Source organism: Equus caballus, chromosome 7 (genome assembly GCF_041296265.1).
Source record: "Equus caballus isolate H_3958 breed thoroughbred chromosome 7, TB-T2T, whole genome shotgun sequence".
NCBI classification, from domain to species: domain Eukaryota; kingdom Metazoa; phylum Chordata; class Mammalia; order Perissodactyla; family Equidae; genus Equus; species Equus caballus.
The window spans coordinates 63,889,184-63,917,168 of NC_091690.1; the positions used below are offsets into that span (position 1 = coordinate 63,889,184).

Sequence of the window (27,985 nt, forward strand, 5' to 3'; positions counted from 1 at the left end):
GAAAGAGCACATCCATATCCTATGCCACAGGCCAGATGCCCCTCTATTACCAGAAAACAGCTAGTGGTCTTTATCTTTTATTTAATCTCTTTCCTGATTTCCAGTCCTGGTAAATGTTTACTCCACTGAAGTATGCTTTTATGATGTCAGTCAGCAACCTTTATTAACTGATGGATCACAGTTGGTAATTGCTCTTGCTTGTTACATGGAAAATCAGGCTGCTCAAGATGAATCGTACAGGGGACAAGCACCGTCCATCCATTCATTCAGTCACTCACTGATTTGATTGATTAACCTCCCATTCATTCTTTAATTGAATTAACGTTTTGTAAATGTCCAGTATGTGTCAGGCACTGTAGTGAAGCATTTAAGAAAAGCAAGAAGAAAAAGGCCCAGTTCCTGCCCTTGAGGAGCACACAGTCTAGTGGCGGGTGACAGAATGTTGAGAATTGCAGTAATTCACTGATCTTATATCTATGTGATTTCAGAACAAAAGAACAAACAGCTGATTTGGGGAGAACCTGTAGCACTGTTCACATGCAATTCCAGTGATTCTTATCAAGTGACCACCAAAAACCCCAAAGGGAAAGAACACCCTCTTTAGACTGAGGAAGTTACATAGTCACATGGGCTAGTATCAGAAGTTGAGAATTTTTTCTTCTAAGGACGAGTCTATAAAAGCTACATGGAAGTGTAGAAGAGAGCCATGCTTTTCATAGCCTATTCAATTTAGCAAATGGAGAATTCTCCTGTGGTCAAGCATTAATTATGCACATTGATGGGAAATTGCATTTCAACTTCAATGTTGCATGATATTAAAATGTATGAACATCTCTCCCCTTACAGTGTTTTTTCTGCACCTCTGAGATCCTTGCTTGGCCTCAAGTCCCTCTGCTTGGTACGGCAGCCTGATATAATTATAAAAACTTTCCCTTTTTATGTATCTCTACCTTCATTTAGATACTGGCTCTTACTAACTGTATCACCTTGAGCTATTACTGAACCTCTCTGAGCCTTTATTTCTTTAATCTATAAAGTAGGGATTAATATCTACTTCATAAGATTATTGGAAAATTTATTTTTTTAATATGTAAATATTATAAAAACAGTTCTTAGCAAACAGTAGGTTCTCAGTAGGAGTTAGTTCTCTCTTTCCCTCCCTCCCTCTCTCTCTCTCTCATCACTCTCCCTATTCCATCTGCCCCTTTTCTTTCTGATGTGGTAGAACCTCTTCCCTCTTCCTCCATACCGGTGATCAAATGACAATCACATGAATCCTCCATTCATTGTCCATTTAACAAGCATTTCCCGTGTACCTCTCATCTGTCCTCAGGAAGATGCAGTCAGCAGTGTTGAAGACAGAACACTGCATGCAGTAGAGAAACAAAGGAGGAAGAGAGAGTACGCCCATTTAGAAAGAGACATCAAGAGTTCAAACACCCTTCTGGACTCAAAGAAATGCATTTCTTAATGGCAGACTTTCAGAAAGAGTAGCAGATATGAAAAGGATAATTTTAGGTAAAGTGTTACCTCATCCCACCTCCTGTTTTACACATGAAAGAGTAAGTCCAGAGCCCATGCATGTGTGTGCTAGCTCACATACATGCACACATACACACTCTTCCCATACCTCTGGGTCTCCAGTGATTACCCTCACATTAAAAGGGTTTATAGGAAATTTGTACACACATTTCCCTGAGATCCCTTCTTGATTGCCTGTATAACAGATCAAATCTCTACCACACAACTGAATGCTTGTAGTTTTCTCCTTGTTTCATGTGTAAGAGTTTCTCTCCCCTACTAGGTGTGGAACTCCTGAGGGGAACTCCTGGGTCCTATCCTATCACGTGATTATGAAGCTGTTTCCCGAGCACAGATTGTGTTTAAAAAATGGTGTTTGTTAAAGTTCCTTCTCCTACTATGACCCGAGGAATAGAGGATTCACTTTCCCTGAGTGACTGATTTTCTCCACTGCTGGCCGTTTTTTTCACTAGAGAAGACAAGCAAACTTATCATTACTCTTTTTCTGTCTCTGTAGTTGTATAAACAAGTAGTGGAAGCAGCACAGGCTTTTGAAGGCAATTAGGAGTATGTATGAATGCTGCGCCGTCACTTTTAACTGGTCGACCCTGGACGAGAACCTTAACCTTTCCAAACCTCAGTTTTCTCATCTTTGTTTTTTTTTTTTTTTTTTTTTTATTTTTTTTAAAGATTTTATTTTTTTTTTCCTTTTTCTCCCCAAAGCCCCCCGGTACATAGTTGTGTATTCTTCGTTGTGGGTTCCTCTAGTTGTGGCATGTGGGACGCTGCCTCAGCGTGGTCTGACGAGCAGTGCCATGTCCGCGCCCAGGATTCGAACCGACGAAACACTGGGCCGCCTGCAGCGGAGCGCGCGAACTTAACCACTCGGCCACGGGGCCAGCCCCTTAGTTTTCTCATCTTTGAATGAGGAAAATAATATCGAACTTATAGGACGTCATAAGGATTAAATATCCTTAGCTCTTAATAAATGTTGGTGATTATAATTAAAATGAAAGCTCCTCTCACTAACCAAAAAATAAATTTCTGTGATGTTCATGTATGAAAAAGACCAAGGCCAATGGTAATGGTTTCATTCTCTCTTACCAATTTTAATGTGTAGTTCATGGCATATTTAAGTAGGTTGAATGTGCTACAGTTTACAAAGCTATAAGAATGCTATAGCTCATGTGCTAACAAATTATTTGGGCACAAGGAAAAACTAAAAGCTATATCAACATCTTGCATCTTTGGCATGGAAGACAGCCACAGCTATCAAAGTTCAAGCCTTGTGTTTGAGGATGCATGTGGCTTTTACAGAAGGAAATATCATTATCATTACCTGGCCTTGCATGTCAGCAAAACACACATCACTATGGGGAGCTGCCTTGCCATATTGTCCTAGTTTTAATTTATTTGGGAACCATTCTCAATTTGGGAAGAAGGATTAACATGAGATTTGAGTTGCCAAGTATCTAAGATACTATCATGTCCAACCGTCTACTTTCCATATGGGGAAGCTATCTGATGCCAGAGACAAAGAGATTTTCCAAAGAGATTTCACCAAAGTCAAGACCAGAATTGAGGCTCCTAATTTTCTGGCCAAGGACTTCCCTCTTTCCAGAGAAAAGTGAGGATGAACAAGTGTCTTCATTCCTCTGATTATTCTTTTTCACTTCCTCACACCTTAACTGCTATTGTTCTCCATCTAAGACTTAGATGAGGCATATTGGCCCTTCTAGAAATGTGTGACTTGAGTGCTAAGAGGTAAGGATTATGCCTTTAGTGGCACACCCAAGCACCAGGATCCCAGATCAAACTAAGCTTCAATTGTGGCACCATTGTGAGTCATACACAGGGTTTGTGAGTGAAGCTTCTGTAATACCCTACTGTAGATGTAGACGTACCAGGATGAAGGAGATGGATTTTCTTAGAGCTTTTTCTTGGTGGTTGTTTTTGCTTGTTTTTAAAGGGCTTCTTTGGCTTGGAGAGGGAATGATTCTGGGGAAACAGTGATTTTAGGGGAAAGATGGTGGGAACAGAAGTAAAATATCAGGAAGCATCTTGCCCTGTATGGTGCTGACCCTGTGGCACACCCATGAAACCACTTCCTGTCTGACAGCAAGAATTCCTTCCAAATAACCTTCAGTAGCAAGATGGGCTTGGGAGGAGTCCTAGGTGGGCCTTACATAGGACAGAACTCACCCTCAGCAAATGGACAAGCGGGGGGATTTTGTTGCCTCATCTTCACTCCTCCTAGACCAAATCCTCTTATCCCTTAGCCACCCTCCCTTTGTTTTTGGCTCCCAGTGTTGCAATCTTTCTTCTTTCAAAACCAGCACTTAGGATCAACTTGTTCACACAGAGATATAGATGTCTGTTAGGTTTTCGTTCCACAGTCATTCATTGAGCATGTTCTTTGTGCCAGGTGTTTTTCCAGGTACTGGGGACACAGGAGCAGAGAAAGGCAGCTCATATTTATTAGGCACTTTTAGATGTCAGACGTTAACTCACAAGTGAATATGACACTCAAGAATCTCAGAGTCAAGTGGAAAAAACAAGCATGCAAATAAATTATTACCACTGTAGAAGACTACAGTCTTAGCTTACTGGCTTATATTGCCAGTTTACTCTTCTGATGTACCACTATATTATAAACTCCTGGGACGCAGAAACTGTCTTCTTTATGGTTGTCGTCCTGGCCCTACTGGAGCCCTCCTGAAGTATCATGGACTTTCAACAGACACTTATTAAATAGCTAAAGAGATAAAGTACAATGATGAGGATAGTCCATGTATGATTCCAGTGCGATGGAATCCTACAAGAGCTAGTGTTAGAGAGAGCTGAGGAGAGCCAATGTCCAAAGAGTCATGAAGAAAGAAGGGGAGCTTCCTAAATTTACAAAAGGGAAGAAGTCATCTAGCTGCAGGCAAAGGGGACTGCAGGCAAAGGGGAAGGGAGGAGTCAGGTGTTTGAGGAAAAGCTAGTGATTCAGAGAAAATCAAATGTGATTGGAATTTAGAGTATTTTTGAGTGTGCCAGTAGATGAGGCTACACGTTTGTGTAGGGAAGAAAATGTTGATGATTCTTTTAAAATCGCTTTGTGTTAATGTCAATGTCCAAAGTTGGCCTTCAGATTTCACCATGGGTAAAGGAACTAGTTAATGAATAACGTTAGGAATGCCATGCCGAAGAAGGTTGTGAACCAACCTCTACTTCTAAGGGCAGGTGTCTCGGCAGAAAAGTAGGTCAGCAAAAGAAATGAAATTTCTCAGTTGGAAAAGCCAGGATGTGAAGCAGTGATCTTCCACTTCTTTTCCTGATGAGGAAAAAAAAGGAATCAGAAAATCCATCAGGGCTCAACTAATTGTTAGGTAACTCTTTCTCTGCAATTAGCAGAAAACAAAACTTGTAGCAGGTAAAAGCTACAGGGACATTAGTACAAGCCAACACCTGCAGCACCCCCAGAGAAGAGAACAGCTGAATATTTCTTTTAAGAGAAGAATTTTTAAGGGTTCAACTACTGCTAAAGATTGATGAGGTATTTGTATTTCCTTACATATTATTTTTAAAAATGGGTTTCACAAATAGTAATTAATGATGTGTTTATGTTAGTGCTTTGTCAGTGTTTTTCTGTAGTAGTTTTTACACTGATGTCTTAAGTATGTGGAAACTTCTGAAATTTGTTAATGAGGTTTATGGGAAGTCTTGCTATTTGAATACCAAGGTCACTCACTGCCCAGGCACCTGGTGCTAGCTACCGTTTACTAATATTACTAGCCTTTTACTTCAAATCCATTTTCTACAGTGACAGCAGTCATAGGAATTAGATCAACCTCAGTGACCCCTTTGTCTCCCTAAACAGGTTGTGCTCATGTCAGTCTATGCATTCATTCATGTAGGCCCTACCAGAGTGTATTAGCTTCACAGGGCTGCCGTAACAAATTACCACAAACTGGGGGGCTTAAGCAACAGAAATTTATTGTCTCACAATTCTAGAGGCCACAAGTCTGAAATTAATGTGCTGGCAGAGCCATGTTCCCTCCAAATTACCCTGAAGAGACAGGGGAATCCTTCCTTGCCTCTTCCTAGCTTCTGGTGGTTTGCTGGCAATCTTGAGTGTTCCTTGGCTTGCAGCTCACACGTAACTCCTATCTTTGCTTCTCTCTTCACATGGTATTTTCCCTGTGTGTCTCTATGTCTTCTCATGGCTGTCTTCCCATCAGAAGACTAGTCAGCCTGGAGAATGGGCCCAGCCTACTTCAGTATGACCTCATCTTAACTAATATATCTGCAGTCACCCTATTTCCAAATTCTGTCACATTCTGAGGTACTGACAGTTAGGACTTCAATGTGTCTTTCTCGGGGGACACAGTTCAACCCACAACACAGAGTATAAACCTCTCAGGGACAGAGACTGTGTCTTATGTAGCTTTATATGTCCAAGGTCCAGCCACTGTCTGGCCCAGTGGCTACTGGGTAAATTTTTGTTAAACGAATGAAGGTATGTGCAAATGCTTTGCTCTGTTCTCCTGAGAACTGAGAATTGTGTCTCTGTTTACCCTATCCAAGAGCATCTTCCAGATCTGGCCTCTGCCTCCAGGTCTCCACTGCAGCCCTGCTAGAACCCTACATCTCAGTCAAGTGAGAATATTTGCTTTCTCCACACACCATGTGTTCTCTCACTTCCTTCATTCATGCTTTTCCTTGTGCATTAAACATCCTCCTAATCCTCATATCTCTCTATCAAATGAGTGCTTTCCTTCCTGTTATAAAAGTTATCCCAAATGTTGGTAGATGGATGAATGTTATTAAAGTTAGTTATTTTTACATACTTCCCCGTCCCACCAAGATGAGAGCTCCATGAAGTCGGGAACTTAGCTGTGTTCATAATTATATTTCCAGCACCAAGTACAACACCAGAAGTAAATTTACCTTGAAACTCTAGGGCCCCTCAACTGCATGGGCCACTTTGAGCTCCTGTGCCAGGCTTTTGCTGGCTACTGAGGACACAGAGGCCAGGGGAAAGGGAGCTCATATTTTTTAAATGCTTTTTAGATGTCAGGCACTAGCACTCTGGGTAAATAAGAAACACAAGGAGTATAATGTTTCTCCTTTTTTTTTTTTCTTTGTGGAAGATTAGCCCTGAGCTAACATCTGCACCAATCCTCCTCTTTCTGCTAAGGAAGACTGGCCCTGAGCCAACATCCATGCCCATCTTTCTCTACTTTATAAGTGGGATGCTTGCCACAGCATGGCTTGACAAGTGGTGCCTGGGTCCACACCCGGGATCCGAACCACTGAACCCCAGGCCGCTGAAGCAGAATGTGCGAACTTAACCGCTGCACCACCGGGCCGGCCCCAGGAATATAATGTTATACATGGAATATTATATTCTTTTTTTAAAGAAGGGCCCCCAAATTGTAAAACCATCAGACCCCATAAAATTGGCACCCATCACGCTGAGTGATGTAATTCTGGCCATATTTTCATGTGTGGTTTGAATGTAATCTCCTTCATTAAACCTTCCTTAGATCCCATCCAGAAATAATTCATCTCCATTTGAGACCCTCATAGCACATTTTATGTATCTCTGTTATTACCTATTATATTTGTATCATATTAGCATTTTATATATTTGTCTTATTTCCTCCACTAGATTATAAATTCTATGAGGACCAGGTCTATGTCGTAATAATCTTCATCTATATCATAGTACTCTGAAAATAGTGCGTGCTCAATAAATACTTGTTGAGTGAAAATTAAGAGCTACCAACAACTTCTTTGTTAGAATGGTCCAGGCATTTACATTCATTATCCCATTTAATACTTACAAAAGCCACGTGATGTAAGGACCACATTATTCCCATTTTAAGTATGAGAAAACTGAATCTCAGCAACATGAGATAAATTGACAGATTTCATAGCTAATAAATGGAAATCTGGGTTTCAAATTTAGGTATATGTCTGAAGCCAAAGCCAAGCTCTCAACCACTTCAGAGAAATAAATCATTCTTCAGAGAGTTGAATAAGATTTATTTCTTGTGCTTAAAGAATTTCCATTGGTGGAGAAGTCAGATATATAATATATTTTTTAAACTGGAGAATGCTGTGGTGCCCCCAAAACAAAGTGCTCTGGGACTACCACCCAGAAGATGGCTAAATGTCCTGGGAGAGTTGCTGAAGGATACGCCATTCAGTTGGGATGCGCATTCCAGAGGGAGACAATGAAAAGGCACAGAATGGCCTGGCCTTCGGGGCCACACAAGAAGTTCTATGTGATAGGAGAGTATGGACCATAAGGAACCTGGACAGTTGAGGTTGAAAGAGTCTGTGGAGCCCAAATCATGAAGGCTTCACATGTCATGCAAAAGAAACTAGCAGGATTTTATCCCTCAGGCAATGGAGAAGCAATGAGAGCTTTAAAGAAAGGTATTGAAATGATTGTATTTGTTTTTCAAGAAAATTTCTTGGGGGCCAGCCCTGTGGCGTAGTGGTTAAGTTCAGCACATTCCACTTTGGCAGCCTGGGTCATGGGTTCAGATCCTGGGCACAGACCTACACCAAACGTCAGCTACGCTGTGGAGGAAGATCCGCACAGATGTTATCTCAGGGCTAATCTTCCTCAAGAAAAAAAAAAAAGGGGAAAGAAAGAAAATTTCTCTGACAGCAGTATGAAGAAGAAAGGGCAGAGGTGAGCGACTATTAGGAGGAGCCTAGGTAGGAATCCCTGAAAGTTCTAGGTATGAGATTCTTCAGGCCTGAACCAAGCAACAATGCAAGGATGACTTGAGAGGCATTTCTGAGGTAAAACTGACTGCACTTGTTGGATGATTAGAAGTGGTAGATGAATGGCAGAGAGGCAACACAGAAGTTTCTGATGGCAAGATTGGGCAGAAGTGTTAACCAAGATAAGGAATAAAAGAAAAAAAAAATCTGAGGAAGATAATGAATTCATTCTTAGACAGTTAAAAAGAAGTTTGGAGATACGGATTAGTGAATCATCCATAAGAGAAAGGATAAGACCACCCATTTATTAATTCATTCAACAAATATCAAGACTCTAATATGTGCCAGGCACTATGCGAGGTGCTAGGGGCACAGGTGTTGCTGCTCTCATAGAGAGTACATTCTAGTGGGAGACAGGCAACAAACAAACAAAATGATTTCATTGTGAGATAAGTATCATGAGGAAGACATATAGTGGGCTGTGATAGAAAATAGTAGGGTGTGGGACTAGTTTGGATGGAGTGGTCAAACAGTACCATTTAAATTGAGTCCTACAGGAAGAATAGTTGCTCTGCAAGGAAGAGCTAGAGGATAGGAGTGAGAGGAAAAGGCAGCCAGGGATACAATTTTTGGAAACACCATTTATGAACAACAAGCAGATAAGAGGGGCTCTTCAAGAGACTAAAAAGTAACAAACAGAGAGGTAAGAGAAAAACCAAAAATGAGTTCTCTTTGACAAGAGAGAAAGAGATTCAAGAACTTTGCTGTCTACTACAGTAGCCACTAAACACACGTGATTATTTAATTTTTTTATTGCTGAGGAAGATTTGCCCTGAGCTAACATCCACTGCCAATCTTCCTCTTTTGTGTGTGAGCCACCAACACAGCGTAGCCACTAATAGACAGTGGCATACGTCCACGCCCAGGAACCGAACCCAGGCTGCCAAAGTGGAGCACGCCGAACTTAACCACTGAGGCTGGCCCGACATGTGACTATTTAAATATAAATTAATTAGAATCAAAGAAAATAAAATTTAAGTTTCTCAGTCACGCAAGCCACATTTCAAGTGCTTAATAACACATGTGGCTAAGGGCTACTATATAGGACAACATAAACAGAACATTCCCATCATCATCAAAAGTTCTATTGGCAGTGTTGATCTCCTGTGTTGATCTACAGTTACAGTGTCATAAGCTGAAGAGAGATCAATTGAAGAGTAAATAAAAATGGGACCATTCTTATCCTCTCAACTCTCCTCAAGGTGACTAGTGAATATATACATTGAATAATCAAATGGAATTTTAGGAGTGGGAAACTCCCAGTTCTGGTTTTTATTAAGCAAATATAAGTCATGCTAGAGTTGGAAGGGATTGTAGCAATTCTGATTTGCTGTCCCCACTACTCCCTCTATCATGAAATGTGGAATCTGTTGTTCAGAGATTGTGTTTTCAAGGACACCCAAGGGTTAATGTTGGAGGACTAGGAAACAGGTTTCAGTCTAAAATTTTCCTACAATAATATAGATGTATCCAAATTAGAGTTAAGGGATGACCTGTAAAACTTGAACCCAAAGATTTTTAGTTTAATTAATTCAAACCGTTTCCCCATATCACACTAATTGCAGAGAGTTTGAGCGTTTAGTAATTAATTGGAATTTCCTAATACCATAGAGCTCTAGCTCAAAAGACAATTCAAAAAATCTTTCATAAAATATGTTCTGCCTTTAGGTAGAATATGCAAAGGTTCTTTTTTTCTCTAATCCTATTATCAAATATTAGTTTTGCAGTTTTTATAATGTTCTCAAACAATATTTCACCCATCACGAAAGCCTGAGGACAAATGATGCAAATATAAAAAATAGCTCTGTACAATGGTTATAGTCTTATTTAACAAGATTGCTAAAATTATTCCTTTTATAATTAACTGATCTTTAAAAATTCAAAATGCAACAGGAAGCAGAAGCAAATACCTGTCATTATGGATAGTATATATAACTTAATAGGGAAGTTTTCAGCCCAAATATTATGAAATAAAGGAAAACAAGAGGTATAATCTATTTTCTTTTGCTTTGGAAATGAGATGATGATTGGAAGGTATGATTAAGAAAAGAGCAAGATTTAACTATTTCCTTATTTGTCCTTTTGAGAAATTTAGACAAAAGCAAATTGAGATGAAACATGATTATTAGATATCATATTTGATATGTGAATTAGCAAAAACTCTAAATATTTTTAAATTAAACTAAGCAAAATTAGATTGATACTAATCTGTAGTTGATTTATGTTTGTGGGAAGAAAATTATTTAATTTGCCTGATTCATTTTACCAAAGATATTATGTATAATCTCAGATGTGTAACTAATTCCAAGATTTTCTCCAGAGAAGAGAGCTAAGAGAGTTTTACAAAGGTTGCAGACTAGATGTTGGCAGTTAAACCCAAGGCTGTATGTTATAGCCTCAACCAAAGCCCTTTGCTTTGCAGCAGGGGTGTCTTTAGAGACCTTTAGAATGTTTAATTAAGCTCCTCGCAGTCAAACTTGGGAGGTTATAGAAACAGCACAACATGACATAAACACTTTAGGCTTACAAACAGAAGTTACTACTTGCATGGAGTCTCTCCCCTGGAGGCAGAAACACTCACTGCCTTTGCATTATCCAAGTATAAAGTCTGAATTCCTTAGCTTGGCATCCATGTTCCTTCTCAATCCGCCTCAGTCTTCTAGTTTTCCTTGACATAGACCTTGCATTCCATTCTACTCCCTGTTCTCCAAGCACATTTTGCATATGCTCCCCTCTGGCCCTGGACTCTTGCCATCTACTGAAATACCATCTACTTTTCTTTCCACTTGACTAGTTTCTACCCATCCATCAAGGTCTAGCTCAGATTCTATCTGCTCTGTGACTTAATCTTTTTTCTTTAATGCGGAGATTTCTCATTATCTACAACATTCATTTGGTACTTAACATATGTGTCCTTGCATTGTTGATTTATTACTTTATGTATGTCTATTTGTTTTTCAAAGGTTGTAACTCCCTAAAGGTAAAAATAGGTGAGTTAGCATTTGCTGAGCACTTGCTGTGTGATCCTATTTATATATTATTTCAATTCATCCTCACAATGCCATAAAATAGATATGATTGTTCACAATTTACAGCTGAAAAAAATTAGACGTCAAAAACTCCACCAAGAGGGGCTGGCCCCGTGGCCGAGTGGTTAAGTTCGCATGCTCCGCTGCAGGCGGCCCAGTGTTTCGTTGGTTCGAATCCAACTGCTCATCAAACCACGCTGAGGCAGCATCCCACATGCCACAACTAGAAGGACCCACAACGAAGAATATACAACTATGTGCCGGGGGGCTTTGGGGAGAAAAAGGAAAAAAATAAAATCTTTAAAAAAAAAAAAACAACAAAACTCCACCAAGATTACTCAGCTATTAATTGATAAGACTATCTTCAAGCCTAGATGTTTCTAGCTCCAATGGCTATAGTCTCTCCCAATATCGCAGTATACCATACTATTTCCATCTGAGTTCTATTTATCTCGCACAGTACCAACCACAGTGTATTTAGTATATACTCAATATCTGTGTGGTGACTATTTTGCTGAAGTCAGCCTACTCTGTATCATGTCTAGAGCATAGATCCTCCTCTGTAATGCCAGATTTCTTGTGTCTTATCTTAACATCATGCCCTCATAACAGCAGTTCAACAATACCCCTTTATCTTTGAGTATCTATAGGATGTCCAATAATCTGCTTGACTGATTATTTGACTAAGCTAATTATTTGAATATGAGGTATGCACTGCACTACAGTCTTCTGAGGAGCTAGGTCATTTAGGTAAAAGACATCAGTCATAATCAACCAGCAGCTTTGAAGCCTTCTGTGGTTGACCTCCAAGCGGCCACCTTTACTATGCCCCCTTCACACTTCTACACATCTTCCCACCCTGCTGAAGTCTCTTTGATCTCCTATCGCTCTTTTTTCTTGACAATAGAGCTTACGTGAATACAATTACGTTTGTAGAGAAATAAAGAAGAGGGGGCTCAGGGAGACTAGCTGGCTCTTTATGTATCACCTCAGAGCGTAACAGTCCCTTATTGGGTTATCATGGTACTGGATCTGGGCCTTAGACCTACATGCTCTGAAACTCAATTTTTGTCAGTGTATCCAGGGGTGATCAAGCTTATTTGCTGCAATGCCAAGTTATTAATTTACAATAGGAAATATATCTGCTCAAGATACCAGAATGTGTTAGCACATTCTAATTAGCACATTCATTCCCATTAGGAAAGGCACTATGGAAAACCGTATTTTAATGAGCGTGTGGCTTGATGAGCCTGGACTTTGAGAGGGGGAAGTCAGCCAGCCAGATGACACCCACGGCTGCTGTCATTGAGATAGGATGGCCAAATGAACCCATCTTGGGGGTTACCCCAACCAACCATCACTTTCATATCAGCAACCTAGAGCTGGAGCTGGAGAGTGCTTCCCCTCATAATGCTGGAGCTACATTGCCAAGTTCTTTCACTTAGCACCCAGGAAGACTCTCCCTCTTTTCTTCTACCAATTTATTCAGTTTTATAAATTCCGTACCTAAAGGATAACTTCTTCCACATTCAAACATCCCTTAATTAACATGCCTTGAAGAAAAAAGCCCGCTCTTCTTTGAACCAAGGTCAGGTCAGATATGTATCCTTGACATCGTTGAGGGGCAAATCCTTTGTAATTTATCCTTTTGTTTAGGGTGTAGCCTTTCAGGATCCTGATTTTGTGCCAGGGTCTCTGATCTAAACCCCACCTCTGGGCCCACACAATCCTATTCTCCATGTAGCCATCACCTCTGGACACTGGACTACTAGCTCTCGGGGAACATGCAGAAGCTCTTCAGTCCACTGCTAGTCTCCGTACTTGTTTTCTTCTCTGAACTCATATTCTCACTTCATTTTCTATCTCTGAGGATTTCTCTTACTTACTTGCAAGCTTAGCCAGTCATTTAAAAGTATTTTCGAAGTATTCTATTCAGAATTTTCAGCTGCTTTATAATGAGAAGGGTTTTCAGGACACCTAATCTGCCAAATGGCTGGAAATAGAATCTCAGTGTATACTTTTCTTTAATACTTTTCTCTTTAGAGATGTTTTTAGTTCATTGTCAAATCTGGGTTTTATCACTCATCCATGAGGCAAACGTTATTCCCTGCCAAGTTATTACTCAAGAAAGGAACCAGCCCCACAGAGGGCATGCCTGGGTTCTCACGAATCCCTGGAGAGGTGGAACTAGAATTTAATATCATTTCTTCCAACTCCTCATTTGTTTTTTCTTTATTCATGCAGTATATTTGTGTGTGTCTGTGGTTGTCTGTATGTGTCTCATAGGCTCACCTTGTGCTAATTCCCAAAATAACAAAAACAAATAAACCATGGTCTTTATCCTTCAGGACCATACAGATTCACATAATAGATAGACAAAGAAACAAGGTAACTTCAGAAGAGCCAAGGCAATGATAGTGGTATGATCAATGAAAAGACAATGTGGCTTCCACAAAGGAGAAGTGGTCAGTTCATCTAGGGACAAGGGTGGATAGGGCAGCAGAGAGAAAGAGACAGCACTTGTCCTCAGTCTTGAAGGCCAGGTAGAAATAGAAATTCATTAGATAGATGAGAACAGCAGAGGAGGGCATCATTCTAGCCAAAGAGAACAGCTTGGGCAAAAACAATGAGACATGGAGCAACCTGGTATGAGGAGGTGTGGTTGGCAACCTTGTATGGCTGGAACATAGGGTGCAAGGGAGCACAGTGAGTTTAAGCATTGGAGGGGTAAGTGAAGATCAAATGATGGGGAGCCTTGAATACCATGCTTAGAAGTTTAGACTTTATCCTGAGGGCATACATATCCCTGGAAGGCTTTTGAGCAAGATAGTAATATGGTCAGGTATGTATTTTAGAAAGGTGACTGGAAACATTTCATAGCTTACTTCCTATTACACCACACAGTCTTTCACTGTGGAAGTTTCGGGGCTTGTCTAGAATGACCACAGATTTCAAAGGTTCAGAGCTCAAGGAATATCACACTAATGGCCTTGAGAAGGCCTTCAGGTTTAAACAGTCACTTCCCTTTTTGAATCCTGAACTCTCTTAAGCCATTTGGTTTAAGGAGAAAAAATTAACCCATAGCACCCTGCTGCCTTTTCCTGAAAACATCCCAGCTGGCTTAGAGCATCCTCTGAGACTCTAGCTAAACAAGGTTCTACTGCTGATGATCTACAACAGCTGGGAACACATCAGGCCGACGTCTCTCCAATTGTCCAGCCTCCAAAGGTTTTATAATTATAAAGCCCTTTTACATCACATTAAAACAAAAATAAAACTGCGTAAATAAATGTAACATATTTCATCCAGCTGATGATAAAAAAAACAAAATCTTTATAGAAGACTGCTCACTCTTTGTTCTTGGCTACTTTAGCTTTTTGTGCTTATGTTTCTGGCCTAGCACTTGTCCTGTTCCTGGGCTTTTATAACTGTTTAGAGGTGGCTTCTCCCACTCCAGGCTCTCTAATCTTTGTAGTCACAGGGCCACAAAGTAGGTTTTCTGTAGATGTTTGTTTATTGAAAGATTGGATGGATGAATAAAATATATGTTTTTAAGTGGAGAGATAATTTTTAGAAACTACTGACATGATGAGTAACTAGTCTCTATCTTCTATAGGTTCCGTACTTAAACTCTAATATGAAAATTGAAATTAGTAGAATGTGAGCACCTATATGTGCCAGGTACTAGAGACAAAAAGCAAATGGCATGGTCTCTACTGTCAAGTTGGTCACTCTAGCTGGAGAAGCAGATGAGTAACCCAACCCAATGTAATAAGCATTATGATAGATTCAAGGAGAGAATGCTAGGGGAGGCATCCAGCCCAGCCTGGAATGAGGACATTGAGGAGAACACCAGGGACGGCTTCCAGAAGATCATGATCCCTGAGCTCAGTCCTGAATGAGGAACAAGAGTTAGAATTTCATCTCGCTGTCCATGTATTATGATGTATAATAATGACTAGTAATTGGCCCCTATAACATCTAAATTCTAGATGATTAATGACACAGTAAATTGGAGCCCAAATCATTTCAGTATGAAAAATATTACAGTTTTTTATAAATTGATGGTGTGTACTCATTTATTCAATCGTCAGGTGTTTATTGAGCACTCTTCTATGTGTATTAGGGATAACTAGAAATATAAACCATGACACCACACCTTCAAGAAATTATAATCGCTCAGGAGGCCACGATGCCCTCACACATGAGACAGTTCATGGAAGTGCAGGGCCTTGTATTCGTCAGACCCAAAGTTACTGGCCTAGGCAATAAACTTGCAGAGGTGGGACCTGTGGCTCAAAATGTTTGGGAATGGGCCATCATGAAGAAGGTGGACCTTGAGCAGGTCTATTATAAAAGGAAAAAAATGAGACAAAATGGAAAAGATAAGATAAAAGAAAGAATCTCCAGGTGAGAGAACTTGAAAAGAGACGGACAGAGATGGGGCTGAGTGTGGAATGTTAAATCAACTTAAAGTTACTGAGAATTACCATGAGCAAGTGCCACACTGAGCACCATGGAGGAGACAAACATGAAACATACATCAAATGTGACATCAAACTGTGAACAGTACAGAATCTCTCTGGCAGCCCACAGCTGGATCTACAACAGAGAGATGTTTGACTTGAACCATATTTTTGATTTTTTTATCATTACCAATTAAAGTTCTAGAAAATTCACGTAAAAATCTAGATTCTTCACTTTTCTTTAGAAATTGGAGAATCTGGCAATACTAGTTGGTGGTCCTGCTTGGAATAATTACCCAGCATTGAGCAAAAGCAGCCCGTTAGATGGAATGTATTCCCCAATTGGTTACAATCCCTATTCAGCCTGCTTCACTCATTTATGTTGTCTGCCCTATCCCTGTGGACATCAGACTTTGCCATCCCTAATTAAAATCTAGCAAAAAGGAAAGACATTTGTATAAATAATTATAATATGAAGTAGAAGGTAAAGTATGGTCTAAATTACTGTGGGAGTTTATTCATTCATTCAGTAACTATTTCCTGAGTTCTTGCTTGTCAGTCATCTTGCTCCTTCTGCAGAAGTGCTGGTGTCTGGACTCCTGGAGTTCCCAGTCTATTGAGGGAGAAGGATATATGAGTGAACAGTCATTGGACAATGTGATCAGTGCTACAACAGAGTTATGTGTTTAAGACACAGTGTGGACCCAAGGAGCAAGTGATCACCTGTACCTGGAGGTCAGAGAAGTAGCACTGGAACTGAGCTTTATGATGGCCTGAGCCAAGGAATGGAGGTTTGAAGCAACATGTCAGACTCAGGGACACACAAGGAGTTTGATAAGACTGGGGCATAGGATGGCTGGAGCTGTTTAAGCAGGGAATTAAAAGAATCACATTTACAATTTAGTAGCGAATGTGTGTTTGGAACTTTGAAACCAGAATCAAAGAATCTTCAAATTAGGAGGCTGTCTTAGGAGTCTTGGCCTGAAGTAGAGGGGACAAACAGGTTGGGGTGGATACCATGACCCTGAGAGAGAGAAGAGTGAAAGGCTACATAGGATGAAGTATTGAAGTTTACGGTTCAGATGATAGAAACAAAGGGCAAAGTGAGTCTTTGAGTGTCAATAATTCTGGAAACTATGTTCTGTAAATCTATTGTGATCCCTTTTTAAATTCAGGTCCTCCTCTGGCTTATTGAAAGTATATTTTAGTTTAGTTTTTAAATTTTTCATTGTTTGAGCTCTCTTTCCTTTCAATGGACAGAACACTTAACTTGTAGCAAAGACACTAGCTCTGTCAAACAACAACGAGATACCACTACACATCTATTAGAATGGCAAAAATCTAGAACATTGTCCACACCAAATGCTGATGATGAACTCTCATTCATTGCTGGAGGGAATGCAGAATGGCAGAGCCACTTTGGAAGACAGTTTAGCAATTTCTCACAAAACTAAACATACTACTCTTACTATATGATTCAGCAATCATGCTTCTAGTATTTACCCAAATGAATTGAAAATTTATGTCCACATGAAAACCCACATATGGATGTTTATAGCAGCTTTACTCATAATTGCCAAAACTTGGAAGCAACCAAGATGTCCCTCAGTAGGTGAATGGGTAAATAAACGGTGGTACATCCAGACCATAGAATATTATTCAGCAATATTATTCTAAAAAGAGATGAGCTATTAAGCCATGAAAACACATGGAAGAATCTTAAATGCGTATACTAAGTGAAAGATGCCAGTCTGAAAAGGCTACATACTGTATGATTCCAACTATATGACATTCTGGAAAAGGAAAAACTGTGAAGACAGTACAAAGATCACTGTTGCCAAGGGTTGTATGGAGAGGGGGGTGAATAGGTGGAGCACAGGGGATTTTTAGGGCCGTGGAATTAATCTGTATGATACTATAATGATGGAACATGTCATTCTACATTTATGCAAACCCATACAATGTACAACACCAAGAGTGAACCCTAATGTAAACTGTGGACTTGGGGTCATAATGATGTGTCCGTATAGGTTCATCAATTGTAACAAATGTACCACTCTGGTGGGGGATGTTGATAGTGAGGGAGGTGATGCATGTTTGGGGGCAAGAGGTATATGGAAAGTGTCTGTACCTTCCCCTCAATTTTGCTATGAACCTAAAACTGCTCTTAAAAAATTGTCTTAAAAAAGAAGAAGAGGCTAACTCTGATGTTTACCAGCTGTGTGAACCTAAGCTGTCGTCTAGGCTCAACTAGCTTAGACAAGTTGACTTATTTAAATATCACTAACATAGAACTTCTAATTCTTCACAAGGTTTTGATCCTCTAACAGGAAAAATATACAGGGAAATACTTCAAAATCTGCAGTTTAATGTCAGAAGTTTAAATTAGAAAAAAGTAAATCATTTGGAGTGTGCTTAGGACATTTTATTTGCATATAGTTTTACAGATTTATTTTCTTGTCATTACTCCCCACTATTAAAATAAGCATCATAATTCACTGTGATTCTATTTTTAAAAAGACATTCTATTTTTATTTGAAATTTCTATTTATTTATTCTAAGATTCTAATTTTAAAAAGACATTTAAATCTCACAAGTTGAGAAAATTACACATAATTTGGTTTAAAAGATTTGTCCATATAAAATAAATAAAAACTATTGTCACTCAAGAACTATGTGGGGGCCAGCCCCATGGCCAAGTAGTTAAGTTCACACGCTCTGCTTAGGTGGCCCAGGTTTCACTGGTTCAGATCTGGGACACAGACCTACACATGGCTCATCAAGACATGCTGTGGTGGTGTCCCACATAGAAGAACTAGAACGACTTACAACTAGGATATACAACTGTATACTGGGGCTCTGGGGAGGAAAAAAAAAAAGGGAAGATTGGCAACAGATGTTAGGTCAGGGGCAACCTTCCTCACCAAAAAAGAACTATGTGTTTTATGTGCAGGGGTCACTAACAAAATATCTCCAGATGGGTAACATAGTTAACTAATGAGAATGATGTTTCATAATTATCTTTTAAAGCTGTATTCTTTCTGTAGAGAGTCACTTTGCAAATTAAACATGTAAGGATAATCCTTACTTCCAAAGGAATCATGTTCTCTCCCATTTTTCTAGTAAAATACCAGGCTCCCTCCATAAAGCTTTCATTTTCCCATTTTTGATAGAACCATGAGTGGGAGAAATATTTGACTTTCCCCTTAACTTTTCCAGAAGTGCAAATATGATGCAGCTGGTAGCATTTTTTGTCTGAGAACATGAGGGAGAGGTGAGACTGTAGCCAATTGGAGAATGAATGCCCCATCTGAAGAGGGCCAAGCTCTAGCCAACTGTTGCTGTGCAACTGGATTAAGAGCTAGTGTTCATAGAATGTCTGATTTTCATGTAAAGCCATAATTCCATATTTTATGCAAAATATCCTAATTGTAAACATGAGCAACTAATTCAAAAATTTATAAACACTGTGAGTCAAAGTAAGCCTTCAGCTTCCTGATTTTCAATCTCTGTAATATATCATACTCTAGACTCTGGGATTTTGAGTTAGAAAACCAATGCCTTAATCCTGCCTTTGCTACTTACTAAACTTGGTGAAAACTTGGGCAAGCAGTCTCATTTCACTAAGCTAAAAAGTTGTCAATAATTTCTTCATCAGGCTGTTTATTTTTCTCAATATTTTGTTATAAAAGTTTTCAAATATAAATAAATTTGAAGAATTTTACAGTTCACTTTTTTCCACTAGATTCCATTTTTAACGTTTTGCTACACTTGCTCTACAGCATTCCTATCCATCCAACCAATGGCCAATCCATCTTCCTTTGTGGATCAGTTTCAAAGTAGTTACAGACATCAGTATACGTCCTTCATTGGATTGTTTTGAAGAATAAATGGAATGATGCACAGAAAGCATCAAGCACAATATCTAGCACATACACAGAGTCATAGTAGCCCCCTTCCCTCCATCCCTGTTTACTCTGTATAACTAGAATGTCATTGAACCCACTAAGGGTGTGTGCGTTTATACTGAGGAAAGAAGGATATTTCTATGATGACTTTTCCATCAAAATCCTGTTGGCCCCTACATTCAAAATGTATCCAGAACCTGGACTTCCACCAAAATAGAGTACCCCATTCCTCTCTAATTCTAACTTTTATTAAAAAACAAAAACAACTTTAGGTGCAATAAAACAAATAAGCATAAGACAACTCTAAAAATTGGAAAGAAGTCAGACTGGCTTGGAGAGGAATAACACTGCTGTGAGCTCCCTGGATTTTTCTTCTTTTTACCAAATATTCTGGATGTGGTCCTGGAGAAACCTACCCCCCGGAACTGCCAGCAGGCACGGACAAAAAAAGCCTCAAGAAAAGCCTGCTCCCTATAACCAAAGGGCCGCGTAAAGGGTAAACTGATAGAACAAGGAACCTTTTGATAATACTGGCCCTACCCTAGCCAAACATTAAAGGAAAAATTGTCCCCTCACCCTTGCAGTACCAGTGGACTATGCAGATAGCTAAACTTCTGGCCCCATCAGAGACAGCCGGGAGAGGCAATAATGAGATGGCCCTCCACTTCTCCCATTGGGCTGGTGTCAGTGGGCCAAACAAGAGCTGAACTTCGACCCCCATCCGGCAGGAAAGAGGCAGAACAAAGTGGTATGAAATGGTGCTCATTGACACTCCACTTTCCAATGGGGAGCTGAACTTGCACCTTACCCAGCAGCAACAAGTAGTAATGAAATGGTGCTAGTTAGGATTCCATTCCCCTACTCCTGGTATTGGCAGGGACCAGCTGGAGCTGAACTTCCACCTGCAGGCAGTGGCAATGAGGTAGAAGGAAGAGGGAAGTAGTGCTAGTTGGCAAACCACTTTACCTGCCAGGGTAGTGTCAATGGGGCCCAGTGGGGTGCTGAACTTCTATCCCCACCAAGAGGCAAGGAGGCAAAATGAGGTGATTCAAGGTGGTGCTAGTCAGCACCCCATTTTTTCTCCCTCATTGGTGTCAGTAGCCCAAAAGGAACTGAGCTTCAACCCTACCCCCAGTGGCAATGAGGTAAAATAAGTAGAATACTAGTTGGTACCTGACTTTCTCTCCTCCCTGGTGTCACCAGGGCCAAGTAGGGAGCTAAATATCCATCTCACTTGGATTTGCACACTATGCTTAAACCAATCTACTACCTGCAGAAAATTATAATCTTAGATAAGATCCAGTGTCTCACAACATAACACCTAAAATGTCCAGTATACAATAAAAAATCGCTTCTCATACTAAGAACCAGAAAATCTCAACTTGAATGAGAAAAGACAGTCAACAGATACCAACACTGAGATAACACAGACATTGTAATTATCTGACAAGGATTTTAAATGGCCATCATGCTCCAATGAGCAATTACAAACACATTCGAAATAAATGAGAAAAAAAAAATGGAAGTCTCAGCAAAGGAATAGAAGATATAAAGAAGAACCAAATAGAATGTTAAAGATTTAAGATACAATAACCAAAATAAAAAAGTCACTGGATGGGCTCAATAGCAGAATAAATATGACAGAAGAAAGAATCAATGAATCTGAAGATAGAAAAACAGGAATTAATCTGAACAGAAAGAGAAAATAGACTGGAAATGTATCCACTGCTCACCACTTTCTCTCATACCACTCTGGTACAAAGCACTGTTATATTTTGCCTGAATATAGCAATAGTCACCTGGATGATTTCACTTCTTCAATCTTTGCCTCTTCAATCTATTTTATGCCAAAGTAATCATTTGTAAATGTAAATCAGATCAAATAATTCTTCTCAGTAGCTCCCTATTTTTCTGAGAGTAAAAATCTGAGTTTTAAAATGGTCTACAAGGCCCTTCAGGATTGTCCCTTGTTGCCTCTCTGCCTATAGTAGGCAAAAAAAGATGGCCCCATGATCTCCACCTCCTTTATTCTTCCCACAGTTAAATTACCTTACATGGAAAAGGGATTTTGCGAATGTAATTAAGATTGCTAATCAGTTGATCTTAAGATAAGGAACTAACTAGATGGGCCGAACCTGACCTTTGAAATGCAGGAAGTTATATCCATCTGGTTGCAGAAGAGCAAGCCAGAGAGAATCCAAATGTGAAAAGGATTTAATGTAGCATTTCTGGCTTGAAGGTAGAGAGGGCCACACGGCAAGAAATACGGGAGGCCTCTAGAAGCTGAGAAAGGCTCCCAGCTTGACAGCCAGCAAGGAAACAGGGACCTCAGTCTTTGTGATGATTAGTTTTATATGTCAACTTGACTGGGCCAGGGGTTCCCAGATATTTGGTTAAACATTATTCTAGGTGTGTCTGTGAGGGTGTTTCTGGATGAGATTAACATTTGAATCAGTATACATACTGAGTAAAGCAGATTGCCCTCTCTGGTATGGGTAGCCCCATCCAATTCATTGAAGGCCTGAATAGAACAAAAAGGCAGAGAAAGGAAGAATTTGCTCTCTCTTTCTGACTATCTTTGAGCTGGGACATTGGTCTTCTGACTTCAGACTCAGACTCAGACTGGAACTTACACCGTCAGCTCCCCTGGGTCTCCAGCTTGCCAGCTATAGATCCCAGGATTTCTCAGCATCTGTGACTGCATGAGCCAATTCCTTATAATAAAATTATATATCCTATTGGTTCTGTTTCTCTGTAAAACTCTGACTAATACAGTCCTACAACCACAAGAAACTGAATTCTGCAAACAACCTAAATGAATCTGGAAGCAGATTTTTCCCCAGAGCATCCCAATAAAGCTCAGCCTGGCTAATACCTTGATTTCAACCTTATGAAATCCTAGCCAGACAACCTAGACAAGCCCACCCAGACTTCTGACCTACAGAACTGGTGTTGTTTTAAGCCACTAAGTTTGTGGTAATTTGTTACTCACCAATAGAAAACTCCTACACTGACTACTTCATCTTTTACCATTGTCCTTTCCTCGTTGACTCATTCAACCACACTGCTTCCTAGCTCTTCCTTGACAACATCAGGCACCCTCCTGCATTAGGGCCTCTGCGTTGGCTGTTCCTGATGGCTGGAATGCTCTTTCTTTAGATATTCATATGACTAGTTTCCTCACCTCTTCGATCTTTCCTCAAATGTCACCTTCTCAATGAATCCTACCCAGGCCTATCCCTGCCACAATCTTTCTTACACTATTCTCCTTTTTCTTTTTCTCTAAAATATTTTTTGCCTTTTAGCATACCATATAACAAATTTACTTATTATATCTATTCCTTATTAGTGGTCTACCTCCATTACAATATAACCCCATAATCGTAGGGATATTTGTTTTGCTTACAAACTTTCTGGGAACCTGGAATGGTTCCTGGCATAGTAGGTGCTTGCAAAGTATTTGTAGAATAAAATGAATGAACTCTATGTCAAGTTACCTCTCAGTGCATCGCTTTGTAACATACTACTTATAGTCCAAGCTATGATGTGCATTTTACAGCCTTCCTCATAATAAGGCTAAATATAGATATAATGCTTCTCTTTGTGCATGGGAATGTGGTAGCAAATAACAGAGTCTTGGTGTAGTCAATAGTATAAAAATATATTGGATGGCTCTTTGTCATTCTTATATTATTAAGAGCACAAAAATAGAAGAGGAACTTTAATGATTGGAGCTGAGATATTTGGGAGAAAAGGATGGGTGATACAAAAGACACCTTGGTCAAACCTAAGGCTTGCAAAATACATTTTAAAAACTACTGATATAGAAAGGTGAGCTAGTTGCCTTCTAAGATCCCTTACAATTCTATATTTCATAATTTTCTGGCCTCTACACAATGCAGTGAACTGTTGGCTCAAGATTTGATCACTCATCCTTTTATTGATGACCCTCAAGTCTGCATTTGCAGTCCTCTTTGAGGACCTAAATTCTTATCCTTTGTTTCCAACTGCTTCCAAACACGTCTACATGGATGTCCCACCATTTCCTGCAACTGAGCTTGTCAAAATCGTGTTCATCCTCATGACCCTGGATTCCATTCCCCTCCCTCCTTTTGCCTGTTACTTAGACATTCTTCCTCCTCTCATCCTTCAATGCTTGAGTCGATCTCTGGACCCACTGTTTCTCCCTTCAAATTTCCTGTCTGATGTTGCCCTTTCTTTTCATTATCACTGCAGTCACCCTTGCTCAGGCTGTCACTTCCTCAAACCTAGATTACTTGGTCAACATCCTAACTGATTTTCCTGCCTCCCATCATATCTGCACTTCCTTCTCCATCAATCCTATATATGACCATTTGTTAATTTTCCTACATGCATTTAAATATTCTTGGTGCCTCAGAATCTTCCAATGAGTCCATTTTGCCCACAGAGTATATTTTAATTAACAAACAATCAAACAAACAAAAAACCCACAGGCTGACATGTAAGATCTTTCTTGGTCTGGCCTATTCAATCTAGTCTCTGTCCCCCAGATTCTCTCTCTCTTTTTGAATACTCCATCCTCCTGAGTACTAACGTGGTGTTCAATGTAAGAACAGATGTTTTAAACAAAGGAAAACTGGGGTAAGACTAGTTTAAGGAAATGTTTTGAAATTAAGGAAAGACTTTGCATGGTATTTTGACATTTGTTATAGTGAAGGACTCAGATATCTGCCCTGATATGAGCATCTTTCTTGATGTGCAAATGTATCTTACTTTGGGAAGCCATTTTCATAGGTTGTAAATTGCTGATATATATCTCAATGAATGTAAAAGCAACCTAAATCATGAGGGGGTCACTCTGTGAGTTGTGTTCTCTACTTGTTTCTGCAGGGAGCCCCGGAAGGTGGTCCTGCACAAAGGCTCCACTGGCCTGGGCTTCAACATCGTGGGTGGGGAAGACGGAGAAGGTATTTTTGTATCCTTCATTCTGGCCGGTGGACCAGCAGACCTGAGTGGGGAACTCCAGAGAGGAGACCAGATCTTATCTGTGAGTATTTCTCCTTAATCTTCATTCCCTCCATGTCTGATACCATTCAAGAAAAAGTCACTTTCAGTTGTGACTCCAAAAGCACCTTAATTACAAAGGGAAAATGGATGAGAGCATTACAGCTTCAGGTGCATGTTACAGTTTAAATGGTGTTCAGGGGCTTGATGCTTGTTGCTTACTTCCCTCAGATACAGATAATGGTGCCAGTGTTTACATTTAGATTTTCTGAAACATATTTGCATCCAAGAGAACATTGAGAAGCATGCCTTTTTTAGGTATATTACTTATTTTTCAAACTGCAGATTTTTTTCCAAATCTAAGAGGATACTCTAGAAATTCCACCTTTATAATACATATAGTTTGTTGCATATAACTATGTAAGAAAATGCATAAAATAATTTCATATGCAATTTAGTAGCATTGATAAGTGGTAGTAACATCATCGTTTACCTAAATATAAGAATTGCCCTCAACAAGTTATTAAGCATTTATATTTACCAAGGATTTTATAAAAGCAATTTTTAATACTCACAATCACCCTGAAAGGTGTTGCCCCATGTTCAGATGAAGAGAATGAAGTTCAGAGAAGTTAAGTAACTCGTCAAAGTTTACCTAACTACAGTCAGAGCTGGAATTTAAATATTCAGTTTTAATGCCCATCACACAACACTCTCTCTTTCCTCCTCTATTTCTTCCCTCCCTCCTGCTCTTTTTCTCTTCCTTCCATCTTTCTTTTTCTCCTCCTTTCTTCTCCAAGTCCTTTCTGTTATCCAAATATTTATTGACTGCTTCTTTCCACTACATCAAGCTACCTCCCTAGTAAAAACTTTATGACAAATCCCTTGTAAGTGTTCATGCACATACTGAAATTTTGGTTGTCATGCAAATAATAGTGGAGAATTACTCAAGGAGCCCAATTCTTATGGCTGAGGTTATGGTTCAAAACTCAATGAAGCACTTAGTTTGTGGTTTTCATTGTTTATTTAGAAAAATTTGTCTTTGTTTTACAGCTATGATTTATAGTCGAATCTTCCAAGTGACCTTATATTGTCAATCATCACTCTATTCCCCCCACACAGGCACAGAATTTACCTATATAACGTAGTCAGTTGACCTGAGTCAAGTGTCCAGTGGTCTACATCCATGGCCTTGCTTTATGTGTTTCTGTGGTTCAGCCACACATACAGGCCTGTGCTCATTCCTCAGTTAGCAGATGTCTGGTAGGATTGAGTATGGGAGAAATTGTAGGGTCCCATGCCAGCATCTTGTTTTGCCATCCAAGAGCTGAACATGACGCCTTCAACTTTTTCTCCCACCTTCTTCTTCTATACTTACATGATATATAAAATATAACTTAAAGGATTTAATAAGCTATTAAACCTTATTGCCCATATTTATGTACATGTCTGTCTTTCTCTCCAAAGTGGCAAAAGCTCCTTGAAAGCAAATCCGCTATCTTATATGATTTTGTATCCTCAACATTTAGCACAGTGCCTGGCACATAGCAGTCTCTCAAAAAAGTGTTTTTTGAATGAAAAAGTATTGAATAAAAATAATGATACTTCACAAAGTCGCGATAGCCTGGGAGATAGACTCTAAAATTCTATCTAGAATATAGTTACATGTCTTCATCGTCCTGGCTTAAAATCTGTAGCCTAGTGGATCCCTCTGTCATTTCGTAATAATCAGCATTCACATTTGTCATAGCACTTTCCCAGACAGAAGCACTTTCACATGCATTAGTTTGGGGAATCTCAAAGAAATTCTAAGTGTCAGGATAAGTTTGTATTACTCTCACTTTCCACATCAGGGAAGGGGATTCAGAAAGACTAAATATTTGTCCAAAACTCCACAGCTACTGACTATGCTGTTGGACTCAAAATCAGGTCACCTGACCCAAAATCAGTGTTCTTTCTCCACTCAGCACAATCTCTCTTCAAAACCTGTCAACGGTCTCACTCAACACCTTAGTACACACTGCTCTGTGTGCACATCACACTTAGGAGTACACAGAGCTATAAAAAGCTAATACTTACATGGTACTTTTGAGTCAGTCACTCTTATAACTAATTCAATTTTATAACAATGCTATGGCTTATTATGTTCATTTTAAAGATGAAGACACTGAGGCAGAGATGACAGACTCTTTCACTCTGTTTAAATGAGAAATCCACGAAGCCGTAGGTTTTATTCATTTTAACCTCTATACCTGTGGTAGAAAAAGGATGAGCTAGTAATCTTCTTATGGCTCAAGGAGGAAAACTCACAAGTATTTCTTTCAAAAGTAGACGTATCCACTTAAATATTATTGCCAGGACTATATAGCAAATAAGGCGATCAATCAGAATATAGTTCCCTTAGAGATGGCCATTCATAGAATCTAACAATCTCTGAAGTTCAGATATTATATCCTTTTTTTATGTAAAATACTTGCAAGGACAGTTTGATGTTGAAAATATTATCTACTTTTTGCAATCAAAAAAGAAGAGGGAATATTTCTCCTTTGTATCTTGTGAAAATCTATTTAAATTGTTGCTAGAAAGTGGCTAATTTCAAAGCTCAGTATTGGAATTTTACTGGTTAACACTGTGAGAAAAGAATAAACAAGCTTGAGAAACTCAAACATTACAATATAGAAAAAAATGACAGAATAGAATTATTAGCAATGGATTTTAGCAGATAATATTTTGCATCGATAGCTTGCAGTGGACATGTAAGGACAAACTATATCTTCCTGTAAAACACAAGAACACACACTCTAAATAGCAATCAAGAGTTAAATCAAAATGCAATGCATATTACTAGGTCATGTAAGATTAATTTGCGAATAAGTTATGCTAACATAGTAAGTTCAGAGAAGAGAAATAGAATCCCCAGCGAACAGAACCGAAAGGTAGGTCTCGGCTCTCAATTGGTCTTCATAGAGAAAAGACTTGTATAATAGACAATTACCTTTCTAATCAGGGGCATGATGTCCATTCCTATCTTCTAGAATTATTCTCCCACACAGACTATAGAATCTTCCTAGATAATTTGTTTTATTAATGGCTTACTATGCGCCAGATTCTGTACTAGAACTTGAAATCTCAAAGATGAAGGAGATAAATATTCTGTCCTCAAAATGTTCATAGCCTGAAAGCAGATATATCAATATGTGTAATATGTGTATGAGTGCATAGATAGATCTAGATATAGGTATAGATGGCATACTGGGGAAAGAGAGGAGATGAACCAGTTAGAATAGAG

The 27,985-nt window shown here is 39.4% G+C and overlaps 1 protein-coding gene across 48 annotated transcripts in view; it reads left to right on the forward strand.

The window, feature by feature from the left end:
• Positions 1-27,985, forward strand: part of DLG2 (discs large MAGUK scaffold protein 2) — a 1,837,299-nt gene that overhangs the window by 1,464,792 nt on the left and 344,522 nt on the right. For all 48 annotated transcript variants that reach the window (XR_011441029.1, XR_011441028.1, XM_023646512.2 and 45 more), the window contains one exon: positions 24,583-24,739. Coding sequence is in view for 46 of the 48 variants with exons in the window: in XM_023646512.2 (XP_023502280.2) it covers positions 24,583-24,739 (157 nt within the window). In the remaining 2 variants the exon portion in view is untranslated. The remainder of the gene's footprint in view (positions 1-24,582; positions 24,740-27,985) is intronic.